The sequence below is a fragment of the Vicugna pacos genome, chromosome 9, assembly GCF_048564905.1.
Source record: "Vicugna pacos chromosome 9, VicPac4, whole genome shotgun sequence".
Lineage (NCBI taxonomy): Eukaryota > Metazoa > Chordata > Mammalia > Artiodactyla > Camelidae > Vicugna > Vicugna pacos.
This window is the reverse complement of record NC_132995.1, coordinates 40,219,383-40,232,841: the sequence shown is the minus strand read 5'-3', so window position 1 is coordinate 40,232,841 and position 13,459 is coordinate 40,219,383. Positions and strand designations below refer to the sequence as shown.

At 47.2% G+C, this 13,459-nt stretch overlaps 1 protein-coding gene across 3 annotated transcripts; it reads right to left on the bottom strand.

Moving 5' to 3' along the window:
* Window positions 1-5,161: 5,161 nt before the first annotated feature.
* Window positions 5,162-10,427, bottom strand: PDP2 (pyruvate dehydrogenase phosphatase catalytic subunit 2). 3 transcript variants are annotated; one of them, XM_031680672.2, is made up of 2 exons: window positions 10,293-10,427; window positions 5,162-8,157 (listed from the first exon to the last, which is right to left on the bottom strand). In XM_031680672.2, exon 2 carries the CDS (start codon window positions 8,101-8,103, stop codon window positions 6,514-6,516), a length of 1,590 nt encoding a protein of 529 aa, XP_031536532.1. In that variant the 5' UTR covers window positions 8,104-8,157; window positions 10,293-10,427; the 3' UTR covers window positions 5,162-6,513. The 3 variants fall into 3 exon arrangements, with proteins under 3 accessions (XP_031536532.1, XP_006203728.1, XP_072823608.1); XM_006203666.4 differs by having other exon boundaries at window positions 5,162-8,110; window positions 10,293-10,401; XM_072967507.1 differs by lacking the exon at window positions 10,293-10,427 and adding an exon at window positions 10,008-10,127.
* Window positions 10,428-13,459: the final 3,032 nt, after the last annotated feature.

Below are 13,459 nucleotides of genomic sequence, written 5' to 3'. Positions count from 1 at the left end.
TCATCTCCAGAACACGTTTCTCCCACTTGGGCTGCAGTTGACACCAACACGGCCCAATGGCGACATCTAGGGGCAGCCACCCACCTCACGTTGTTTAACCACAGCATTCCACAGCAAAGGGCCTGTGCTACCAGGTGTTCCCATCATGCCATCCTCAGATTTGGTGACCAAGCCACCAGGCAGAGATCTGATGAGGCCCAGCTCCTCCACTCATTCCTGCTAAAGCCCAGTACAGGGTCAGCAAGGCCCCTGGAACCCCAAGTGAACCCATGGATACCCTCCTTTCCCACAAGTCAAGGAGCACATTGGCTAGTTGATGACATTTTCCTGTCCCCACCCCTCCACTACCCTGCTTTGCTTTAGAGGAAGGGTCATCCCAGAAGCTCAGCCACCCTCTTCTCATAGAGCTGACTTCCCACCTCCACCTCATTATCCAGGTCCATCCTGTGTCCTGAGTCCCACGTGAGAACACACACTGGCCCTCATCTTTCCACAGTGATCCTGTTTAGCTAACTGTCCATTTTCATCCAGCCACACCCACGGTCTTTTCTGGGTCTGGACACTCCTCACCCCCTCTCCTCACTTCCATACTGGCCCTCAGTTTTCCACCTACTTCTCTAATCACTCTTTTGCTGGTCCCTCTCTGCTCCTCCCTTGATCATCCATCCATCCATCCCTCCCCCATCCCTCCTTCTTCATTCTACAATCAGCAGGACAGGGGGCTAAGCCTGACATTACAGGGATGAGGAGGAGAAAAACAAAGACAAATGCCCAACAGAATCTGGTGGTAACACCACAGGGAAAGTGGGGGGTTTGGGGTAGGACTTTCTGCCCTGCTCCCACCCTACTTCTGTGCTGATGATGAACAAGCCTTGTCCTCTCTGAGGTCACTGCATGGCCTTGCTCATTTCCCCATCCATGGAGATCACCGGAAGGGCTCCTCCTTGCCCACCCACCACACTTAGCCAACTTCCCCTCAGCCTTCACTGCCTCTATTTCTACAACACCCCCTGAGCCCATCTCCAGAACTCCTGGCCTGGACCCACCCCTGAGCTTCACCCCTCTTGCTCTTTTCCCTGGACTGGCCCCTCCCTAGCCCCACTGTGCTGTGTCACGGGCATGTCCCTGGAGAGCTCTGCATGTCTGGCCCAGGGGCACACAGGTGTGTGCAGGGTGGACTGTACAGAGCAGCTAGACAGACGTTCCTTCTGTTCGTCTGCTGCAGGAAGAATGGTGTGGAGTAAGTGAGAACTTTGCAGAATCCTGGGAAGGCAGGGAGAGTTAAGATCTGAGAGAGACTGGGCTTTGGAAAGTCCCTCCACAGATCACTTTTCCAAGGGGGTGAGGATAAATAACATGTTTGGCTAATTATGTTACTGAGCCAAACTTGGGTCCACTCGCTGGCCACTGGCTGACACCAGGGTGTGGTGAAGAAAAGTGAAGTGTTTATTTGCAGGGCGCCAAGCAAGGAGCACAGGGGCTTGTGCTCAAAAGACCCAATTCCCCCATGGCTGTCAGGGAAGAGTGTGTAAAGGCAACATTTGGGGTGAGGGCTGGAGGGTGCCTGACTTCTTTCTGATTGGTTGGTGGTGAGGTAACAAGGTGATGTTTTGGGAATCATCAACCTTCTGGTCCAAGCAGTCTGGGGTCTGGTGCTTGTGCTCAGCATGTAATCACCATCCTCCACGGGGTGGGGGGAGGAGGATCTTAGTTCCTGCAGAACAACTCTGTTGAAATCTGTGTCAGATTGTTATGTACATTCCTCGAGCAGGAACTAGGACTTCCTTTTGTCAGTGAGTTATTGTCATTACTTTTCTTGTTAACTGCTTTTCCTTTGTTTCTGCCTTCTCTCACGTCCCTAATTAGTAACCCATTGTGACTGCTCTTTGGAACTCAGGAAGGCCTAGGAGACTAGGGCCTTTTCTACAGACCAGAAACAGGGGACACAGAGTGACTTTTGTGTCCAGGAGGACCCCACAGGGTCCTGCTCAGTTTAACTTATTCCCTTGCCAGCAAAGGTCAGAACTGGAACTCTGGCCCCCACCCCGATCCCTCCTTGCTCCTCCCAGCCAGGTCATCTCCCATGTGGAACAGATAAGGTCAGGGGCGAATGGAGCAAAGACACTGACCCACCGAAGTCCAGCTCACCCACTCACCCATCTCAGAGGGAGCCATGTGGAGCACTGGCCACCCATGATTCAGAGGGTCCTCATTTAGTAGCATCAGGTAAAATGGAAACGAAAGCTCTAGAGGTGAAAGGAACAGTATAAATTTTTTTCTTCCGTAGTTAAAAAGCCCAAGGAGCTCAATTTTTAAAATTTGATTCTCCCTGTTTTCCCTCTATTTTTATCAAGTTCCAAAACAGTGGGATATTGGAATGCATGTTAAGTATATCTAGCTTCTTGTCAGCACCACCTACTTCTCCGCCCCACCCCACACAGGGCCAAAATTGTGCAATGGGATTTTTCCTGCATTATTATCCCTTTCTAAAAGCCCAGAATTGGGACAAGTGCATGGACAGTGAGCTTGGTTCAAATCCCTGCCCTACCATGGTGTCTAGGGCAAGTGTTTCAGCCTCTGGGCCTGTTTTATCCTGTTAAAAAGAGGGAAACAGCTCCTCCAGTTATCCTTAGCAGACCTCAGACACTCCATTTGCTATCTTTCTCGCCTCCAAATCTGCCCCTCCTCAAGGCCCAGTTTATGCACGCTAGCCCACACTCAAGTGAATACCTTAATAGTTGTATTGCATTTTGAGAAGCACCCACTGGAGTACTCAAGAGCTAGCTGTATCAGCCCAGAGGCAATGAGCTAAGTTCAATCAGTGGGGTTATCATGGAGTGGGGTCCTCAACTCTACCTAGGTACCCGCCTAGACCTTTCCCCCAAAGCTGGCTGTGAATTTAAGATTAATAAAGAAGCTGGTTTTACAAGCCCAGTTAAATGTGAAATCCCAGCAGGCCTTGGCCCTGTGTGTGGAGATCCTCGCAACAAAAGCCTTCACTTCCTTTTCCTTCCTTTCAGCTCCCCACACACATGGTTAACACTACATCAGAATTTCCTGTGTCAGCAGTCACCAAAAATTTGCAGAGAAAACTTCTTTTGGGTGGCTTGTGGGACTAACTAAAATCTTTCATGGCCAGATAAAGGTGGTGAAACAAAGGTGAGCCTAATCTAGTACCCTAAGGACCTTAAAAAGATTAATATTCAAAGCCAAAAGAAACCAACTTTGCCTCTTTTATTTACAAGTTTTATTTAAATCTCTCTCATGGTTAGAAAATAAATGTCAAATAGAACATTGGTACACAGCTTAAAATAACAAATGTCAGTAAAAATTAAAGAACATGGTTCATAATTTTCCCAAGTAACTGCTTGATAGGAAATACTTTCTGGGGGGCGAGCTGTCAGGTGCCCGAGGCATGGGGGACAGAACCTCAGACTGCTCAGGAGCTGTCTCACTGCAGACCAAATGCGTCTCCCACTTGGTGGTGCATGTGGCAGCTCACAAGAGAAGAGGCACTAGCAGCCTTTATTCCCCAGCTCCAAAGCTACACCAGGGCTTTTTTTGTGTGTGCTATGGAAAAGAGTCACGTTCAGAGACAAATGAACCACTTAAGATGAAACTCAGATAGCTCAGTTCCAGGAGATTCTGGTTTCAACCGGGAAGTTAGGGCTTCCTCGAAATTGCTAAACAAAAATAGGTCACCAGGGGCTGATAACATGAGTCAAGCCAGACTCGTTCTGCATACATTTTCTTGTTCTGTACAACTAATTATTCTCTTAACTCAAGTTTGCACTGTTTATATTTCACTTATATATAAAAGGTGCTAGTTCAATTGTGTCTAACTTAAATTTTATCCAGTGTGCCCAACACTAGATCAGCCCAACACTAGATCGTTTAGGCCAATCATTCTTCTGGGAAAAATATGTTTACATATTAACATACCTCAAAGTCTACATTTTCATTATAGTAAATTAGCTTTAATGTTACAAATAACATCTCAGAAAACTGAATAAGTAACTTGATCTAGCATATTAACTTGAACTTAGAACTTCTCCATCCATTTTGACCAATCTCCAGAATTAGCAGAATTGTATTATTTATCTATAAAACATTATTTAAAGTATGCCAACATTTCTTACCTAGAATAATAAATAGGCAATTTAAAGCACCAAAGCATACTTTGTTCAAAAGTGACACCCTAAATATTAAGCATTCGATTGCATTTTTTTGTTCACTTTAGAAGTCTCAATCTCAAAATCTTTACATTAATGGAATGACAAGCGATTTTGGAAGACCTGACAAGTACCACTAACCCCTTCTAAAATCCCAGTGTCCTCAAGCGGTAGCCCATGTACCTCAGGAATGCCAGTGACAGCAGAAATGTGGTCAGGGAGACAGACACGCTGGGGTTTAACCAGAAAGGGGTGCTCCTTGGGGCATTCATGGAAAGAGCAGACAGAGTTCATAGCGGAAAAAAGCAGACAGTAAACTGAACTTTCTCAATATACCAATCAGAAAGCAGGACATCTCTATCAGGCTGAGAAAAAACACAGATCCACTTGAAGAAACAGGTGGGAAGTCTGTATTCTCTCAGCTGTCTCACTAGTTACTTAATCAGATAGATTTATGACCCCTGCTAGGCTCCCAAAAAGGACTCAGACACTCCATAATCCTGGTAAATGTAAATCCTGGTAAATGAGAGTTCCGCTGGCATAAAGAACAAATGATGTCAGATAAGCAGTCTTTGGCTCTAGTAACTTTCGCACCATCTGAATGATGGTGATTCCTGTTTTATTTCTGAGTTGAGATCTAGGAGATCAGAAGGACTGTGGATGGTTTCAGAATAAAAAGAACAAGGTTTAAGCACTCAAAAGAGACTTTGTCACTAAACAGTTGCACTAGAAAATGCATGGGGAAACATCCCTAGGCTAAAAGCTTCCCAACTCTTGAATGTCCTAAATGTGAACAAAAATGAGGAAGTCAAACCTAGCTATTTGCTTTCCTTTCAGTGGGTGGCTCGAGGGGGTGAGATGAGGAGAGGGATCAACAAAGACTGCAAGAATATACAAGTATAGTTTTGTGGGGTTATATCAGTGAATCCATTTAGGGACACATTTCCTGTTGTTTAAATGTGCTACACCAATTCAGACCACGAAATTCATCCCCCAAAAAAGGATCCACATGGTTTAATTTTCAAATAAACAGTCAGTGCAGCCCATGGAAGCCATTACAGGTTACATTTATTTTTGCCCCAAATCCTGTACTAAATCAGGTCTAGTTCCTGAGGAGTAGCAATGGCCATTTAGCCCACAGTCTAAGGGCAAGTGTCCCATCTGACACATCTCACTCCTCCCTCCTCCCCACTGCCCCTCGGGATGCAGCTAGGGAGCCCTGGTTAAGCAACTATTTTCAGATCTCTCCAGATTCAGACTGAGTCTAAGTCCACAATCCACTGCATAAGCCAGTCTTGCCTCAACTGTCAGAGCTACTGCATGCAATCTTGAATTTTCTCCTGCCCTGCAACCACTGGAACTGGGAGCATTCCTTCTAGACAGTATTGCACAGTCAGCAGCAGGGTGAGGGAGTTCAGCATAGCAGAGAAGGGAAGGAATATTAGGTGGAATTAGAAGAATGTTTGAGACATATAATCAGAAAGGTTAAGTGCTATCAGTAAATCTGCAGAGGGTTTACTAAACCCTGGAGGAAATTTTATTATGCAAGAAAGGCCAGGAATTAAGGCTCAGACAGAAGTTACCTCCTAGTATGGTTCAGGGGGTGGGACTCAGAGGAAGGGCCCAAAGCTGCACAAGTAAATTCAGCTGGTCCAGAGGCCTAGCCGCCTTCACCCTCAGCTGAAAACCAACACAAGTCATTCCAAGCATGCTTGCTTACAGCAGTCCTGTTTGGAAGCTTGAGGACTCAGCTTTAAAATAAACTAAATCAGAACTTGAAAGCAGCATTACAAAATGTTTTCACAAGTAAAATCACACACACAAAAGTTGGAACATTGCATAGAAAAGTGTTCTGTTATATGCTTTGTAAACCTAGGTCATTAGTAACCTCAAATAAACAAAACCTCCCTTCATAGTCTTAAAAGTCCATGATTGTGAATTGAGAATTATCAAGTTTACAGGTTTTGCACCAAGACTTCAGGAGATCCTGAAGTTCTTCATATTCTTAGAATCATGATTCAGTTTACCCTTCGAAGGCTCAGGCTGACACAGTTTAACAACAGTGCCTTTATAAAAGGACTTGGGTTACACGAGCCCAACCCAATGCTATGGTCTCTGTACTCTGCCCTCTCTGTGTGGAAGAGGTGACCAAACACGCAGAGGCAGGGACATAAAATCACAGCTTTTGTTTTTATATCTAGAGTGTTCTTTCCTCACATTAGCCAAGCAAGCTACATCTTCCTGCTCTTTTAACGATAAGGTTTAGATAGCCAGCTTAAGAGTAAGTGAAAATGTCTGAGAAGAGCATTTAAGTTAACCTTGGCAATGGGATAGGAGACTCTTAACTCCCCTTGTAATATGCATCAATTGAGTCTGAGTTAAAATACACCACAGTGACGGTGATATCATCCCTGTACATCCTCGCCAAGTCCTCCGGTAAAGTCAGCATCGCTGTCAGCCGCTCCGGCTCCAACTCCCCATACTCGTTGCTTCCTATGGCGTATCTGATCAGACGTGTGGCTGCGTTTTGGTCGGCAGCGTGGAGCCCTTGGGCTTTCCTCTGCAGCAGCAGGCTCTGCATGAGTCCCAGATTGGCAGGTCTCTGGGCCAGGTCGGGCTTGTGCTGACCCGCTTCCGCCAAGTGCTCCACCACCAGCCTCACCACATCCTCATTGCCCAGCACGTCCCATAGGCCATCTGAGGCGAGCACAAGGAACTTATCCTGGGGCCTCAGCCTGTGGTATGTGACCTCAGGCCTAGCTGTCAGGTAAGGGGGAGTATAGTAGTGAGGGGGTGTGAACTGGTAAATGTTGAGAGCCTCGGTGTCAAAGCCACTCTCCAGGACGCTGCGCTGCAGCTCTTTACTCCACTTCAGCTGGACGTCCCCGAAGGCCCTGCAGGGCATGAGGACGCCCAGCAGCCTGTTGTCCATGATGACTGTCCTGTCCTCTGACTCAGGATGCTCCCTCTTTAGCCTTGACAGTTCGGTTGGGTTCCAGGCATTGTGGTCCCGGGTGAGGGGCAGACAAGACCATATGCCATTGTCCTCTTGGACACCAAGGATGGCCCGGCAGTCACCAGCATTTGCCACATGCAAGTGAACTCCGTCGACGTGGGCCATGCAAGCTGTTGCCCCAGAGAAAGCAACCTGGAGTGAAAGGTTCCGGGTCATCTCATCTTCCAGGGGGACCTGGATCTCTAGCGAGATGTCAGAATCCAGTCTCTGGAAGGAGTACATCAATGCTTCCTCAGTGTTCAGCCCCATTTCCATGTGCAGGTCAAGCAGCTCCTGCCAGTAGACACGGAGGTGATCAAGGTGCACTGATGTGACATCCTTGTAGATACTGTCCCCTGGGTGCTTGAGCCACTGCAGAATGGGCAGCAGGGGCTTCATGCTTTCCATCGCCCCCTCCATCTGCTCCAGGGTCTGCTGGGACATCAGTGACACTGCCACGTAGTAGAAGAGCCTCTCACTCACTGCTTGAGCACAGGCGTGGCCACCATGTCCATCGAAGATGCCAAACATCAGCCCGTTGGTTTGCAGGCAGGAGGCTACACCTCGCCGGTCCTCCACCGGGGAATTGGCAGCCAGCTGGTTGCTCTCAAATCGCAGCACCGAATTTGGGACTCCATTAACGAGGTCAAGAATCTTGTGGGCCAACTCACCGGCTCGCAGCACCTCATTTACCTGCTCAGGGCTGAGCTGCAAGTGAAAATCTTCTTCTGTTGACGTGTGTCTGTAGGCTTTCTGCAGAGCAAAGCCACCACACGGGGCACTATTTTTTAGGGTAGCTGGTCCCCAGGCAGAGAGCCTCCATTTTGATTTATCCCTATTTGAGGCACATACTGTATATAAACGTTGTCCTCCTCGTAATGTGGCAATGCTGTTCCTTGCAGAATTTAAAATCCAGTAGGACACAGTACTTGACATTCTGAAACTGTACAAGAAAATGTGTTTCTTCAGCAAAAAGTTCTTTCTTTAAACCTGGAAATTAAGAGTTTAAGAAACTTTTAAATTTAATTTTTTAAAAATACTGACTTCTGAAAGTCGGTTAATCTCAAAATACTTAAGCAAGTCTCCCTACCTCCTACTGTAACATATAAACACATTCCAGAAAATGCAGAAATCAGGGTGTTAAATCTCTGCTCTTACAGAATCACAGAGGGCTTTTCCCAAGGGCCCCCTTTCCTTCTTCCCAAATCCTTTTCCTTGCCAGAGCCCAGTGCCAAGCTCCGGGGTTCACGCTCACCAGTAGGTGTTAAGTGTTTGCATAAATGTAAGCTCTCTTTCTTACTCCCTGGCCATCTTGGTGGCTGCTCTTGGTTGGGGGACATCTAGCACCTAAGGCAGGAAGACAGTGGCAGCAAAGAAGACGGAAAAGTCACTGGAGTCGGATCAACACTAGGCTTCACTTGTTAGGGAAAGTGGAGTGGAAGGTATGTGCTGGGGTACAAGCGGGACTCTGAAAATGATCAGACGAGGCAAAGTGAACCTCGTCATCCTCGCCAACAACTGCCCAGCCTTGAGGAAATCTGAAATAGAGTACCCCACCATGTTGGCCGAAACTGGGTCCATTACTACTGGACAATAGTGGTGGCAATAATATTGAATTGGGAATAGCATGTAGAAAATACTACAGAGTGCACATTGGCTATCATTGATCCAGGTGATTAGAAGCTATGTGAAAAGTAAATCATGCAAAATAATTTTCTTTAATAAAACTAGTCAGAGCTTATTTATCTATCTATAAATCCATATATATATTTTATGTATGTATATATACATATATACATATACATATAAATGTTCGCATGCTCCATAAATTCAGGAACCATGGCTGCCTTTACTCACCAGTGGCTCTCCAGTGCCCAGCCCTGTACCTGGTACATGCCCTCAAACACTGGCTAAACATGGCAATTCCAGAGGCCCCAAAGCACACTAAAGTATGAGACTAGCTGTCTAGCATCAGACACACTACCTCACTTGCCTAAGCTCCAGCTGTCCATCAGTGCAGTGGGAATACTAGTTTTACAAAGTTTTGTGAGGATTTAATGAAATATAATCCTTCCACTCCAAAAAGGGTATTATTACTTCTATCTTTAGGTGTATCACTGGGGATTTAAAGGTTGTTTTCAGTGGCTGTCTATTTATAAAACACCAAACTGCAATGCCTAATTCATCAACCTTTTCCTCACTTAGATTTTAACCTACTTATTTTCCAAGGCTGGAATCAGTAGGTCAAATGGTGTAGACTCATACTGCCAAACTGATTTCCAGAAGGTTCAAATCTGCCTCCACAAGGGCACGAAGGAAACAGTTTCCTAGTACCTTCAACAGCTTCTGGTGATAATTTTCTTTAGGCAAAAAAAAGCTGCTCTAATTATTTTCTCTGGTGACCAGGGAGGAGGAACATTTCCACGTGTTTTCGGATTTCGTTTATGACCTCAAGTTTGTCGGTTAGGGTATCCAGAGCTCCCACACTTTAGGACTCCCTCTCTCTCCCCAGCCCAGCCCTCTAAACTAGGGGCAGGAGCAGTCCGTCAGGGCGCGCAGAGGGCGCCTCCCCGGCTACCTCCTCAAGCCCTGCAGAGAAGCCGGGCAGCAATGCCGGACGCAAGGCGACTTGCCACAGCCCAGACCCAAACAATTTCGCGTATCTAAAGAAAACAAGTTCTAAAATCACGTCTCTGACCCACAGCCTTATAGATAAGAGCGCGGCCTCCGGAGTCCACCAAGCCAGATCTCCCTCAAACCCTGGCGAGGCCACGTGCCTGAGCCCCAGCTTCCCATCCAGCCTAGAAATTAAGGGAATTAAGTCGAGATGCCGAGCTCACAGGGGTGTTCCAAGGGCTCAAACTGCTAGTGCGGGTGTCTCGGTACGCAGCCAAGGATTCTCCCAGAGGCCACGAGCCCACGTTGCGCGTGCGCCAAAGAGGGGTGACGGTAGCTGTGGCCACTGCTCTTCCCAGTCCGCCGCGGCCCCGCCCCCTCACCTTACCTCGGCTCTCCACCCCATCACCTGAGCGGATGCCGCGGGCCAGAGAGGCCCGGAAAGTTTAGAGGTATTCACATTCTACGCTCGTCCCCTTCCCTACCTTGGACCCTCGCCCGCCACTCACCTGCTTGTGCCAAAGCCGCCGGGTCGATCCCTTCAATACCGCGACCACATACAGTGTTTCGGCTGCCGCCACCCTGGACTCGCCTCCCTGAACGGACCTCGTACTGATCCTGCTCAAGGAAGCATCCTCTCGCCAGCTTTTATTGGTTAATCTGCGGAGGCAGGCCCTTGACGGACAGCAGAATTGTCCAATGGCGGAGGAGGGCTAGAGGGCGGAACCCAGAGGGGCCAAATCCGGTTCCTCCCCACTCTCCCTCGCCCACCCCCGCCCACCCCCGGGGCTCTGTGGGTAGGCTGGGCGCGGGACTTCGGAACCAGGCAGTCATGTGATCGAGCACCACGTGACCGCCCCAATTCTGCACACTCTAAACGCCGCAGGCTCTCCCATTCCTCACTGTTAATAATACTCCGTGGCTTCCTCTCCATTGCTGTGCTGACCAGTCCAGACCCCTCTCCTAGGCGCCATACTTTTATATATCCACTTGGAGGTCTCCTTCTGGAGGCCCTTGTACTCTTTAAACACAGTTTGCCCGGAATTCATCCTTTTGCCAAACCTGCCAAACCCACGCCCCAAGCCTGGGAGTCATTTTGATTCCTCTCCCCTCAACCTTACCTTCCTTTTGTCAGTTATCTAATCCTGTTAATCTCATCTCCCAAATATCTTTGCAGTCCAAACATTTGCCTTTAGCTACTCTACCACTTTATTTCTAATTCTGTCATCTGGTCTCCACCCCTGACTTAAGCTTGGCCCTCGCTGGCTCTTCCTCTTCAGACCAGGTATAGTGAACCTTCTACAACTCAAATTGCTGCGCTAAACTCTTCATTGGCTCCCCACATCCATGGGCCTTGGCATGGCCCCTGACAGTTACAGTAGTTAGTGGCTGGTAGGTTGAGAAAAGCTGAAAAGTAGGACACCAGATATTCCCTCAGTCCCTTCCATTGTGGGAATAGAACTCTTCCATTAACTGGTAAATCAAGTGCAGTCCTCCCCTGGAGGCAGAGAAAAATAGGAGATGACCAGAAAAGGCCACTTAGAGCCCTGAAAATGTGGTCTTCTGGAAGGAAGACGCACAGGCTTACCTGGGGAGCCTGGCCAGCTCAGCTGGATCCAAGGACGTACCTGCCATAAAATGGTTCCTGTCAGACCTGCCCCTGATAATGATATTCATGCCAGTACTCATCCTTGGCCCTTTCTAAAAGTTCTACCAGTAAGTCAGAATTTGCAATATCTCTCTTCCTGGATATTGAGAGGGCCATTTTAGGTTTACACTAAAAATAACTCCAAGAGATTCTAAATAAATGAGTGCAATTTTTTTTTGTATAGATCATTTGGGGTTATAGACAGTCATCCTTCAGGATAGAGACAGCATAATTTACTCAATCTGCAGACACTAATTGGTGCTTACAATGTGTAAGCACCCTGGACTGACTACTGGAGACACACAGATGGCTGCCCCCACCACAATTTCCTGAGAAAATTATATCATTTTGCTTGGTCAGAAACCACTGAGTTTTTCTCAGTTACCACACACAGCACTTCCAAAGAAAAATGCACCCTTGAGGATTTTGTGTGCACCAGAACTTTTGTTTAAAGGTTACATAACCAGCTCAGTTAGCCTACACATGATGGCCAGCCCAAGAACCCTACCCAGTCTCCCAAGGCTTCCTTGTCAAAAAAAGACAAGAAATCTTTTTTACTAGAAAAAAGTGAAAGCAAAGGACTTATCTCTCCCTTGAGAAATGGAAAGCAGCAGCTCAGCTGTCATTTTCCAAGAAAATATGTAAAAATACTCTGCCTCACTCAAAACCTAGCAAATGTGAGTTAAAATGAGATACTGATTTTTGTCAATCAACCCAACAAACATTGAAAGGTGATTAATACCTAATGTTGGTGAGTGGGCATTATTGCCATCTTGGCAGGTGGCAGTGTAAATTGAGGCTGCTCCGTGGGACAGATCTCAGATCCACTAATTCTACTTCTTTTAATTTATCCTAAAGAGACAGCCAAAGGTAAACTTAACACGTTTTCTAAAATAACCATACATATACATGACCCCATCTCGTATGATATGTTGTATAATCAGAAAAAAAAAGAAGCAAAACTGTATTTTAAAAGCAGTCAGAGGAGAGATGGGTGCAGGAAGATAGATTTCTGAGATGATTCTGGCCAAACTCTCTGATGCTTAAGAACACAGGTAAGACCATCTATGGAAAGTTAGGAAAGCTGCATTTGAAGACGACCTTGTGTCAAGAGGAACTGAGAAGGTGGCAGCGAGTTTTTGTCTAACTGTTGAAATGATAACATCTGGCCTGATATCTGGGAGAGTTTATGAAAACCTCAGATGTCTTTCTTCTTTGCCAATGTGAGCACACCCTTGCAGTGTTTCTGTGGCATCATTGCTTCCCAAGGCAGCTGAATAAGCCCAGAAAAGCCTTCTTGCTGATCGGAGCACGTTTGTGCCCTGATACAGTTGTCCCAGGGACCAGTGCCATTCCAAATCAAGTGATTTAACTTCATCACCTTTTAGCCAAGTAGGTGACTTTCCCTGGCACTGTCCTCTCCCAAGCTGACCACACACAGGGGCCCACACATGTGCACCCCCCCTCCACTACCTCCCTTTCCTTCAGAGAGAATGGTTTCCGATCCCTGCAAAGCGGCAAGTCTTGAGGATGCTCATGACAAAGGCTAAGGAATTTTTGAAAAATGCAAGTTCTCCCTCAGCCCTCTGACTCCTGGCCTGAAGCAACAGCACTGACAGACTTACTGGGCTGTCAGGAGGCCTCACAATAGTTATGTTAAGCTCCTAGCTCATAAAGCCAAGCTAAAAATTGCCCTTCAGTAAAGCCTTTGGGGGAAACATGACCTGTGTTTCTGTCCCTTTAAGGTTTCTCCAAACACAAGTCCATCTTTTTCACCTGCCTGAGGGAACAGCTGCACCTAAGGCTGAGATGATCTAGGCCAGAGGGACACCTTTTCCTATGACCTCCAACTAATCATTCCCTTTGCCACCACCATCCTACACCCATCCTCACTCAGACCTTATTCACTGGCGGGCCCAGAATTTTCCGTCACCCTGGAGGCCCGAGCCCAAGGCCCCACTCTGTGATCCTGGGCCAGCCACTTCATCCTGCAGAGCCTGTGGGGCCTACGTAGAACTGCTTGAAGAG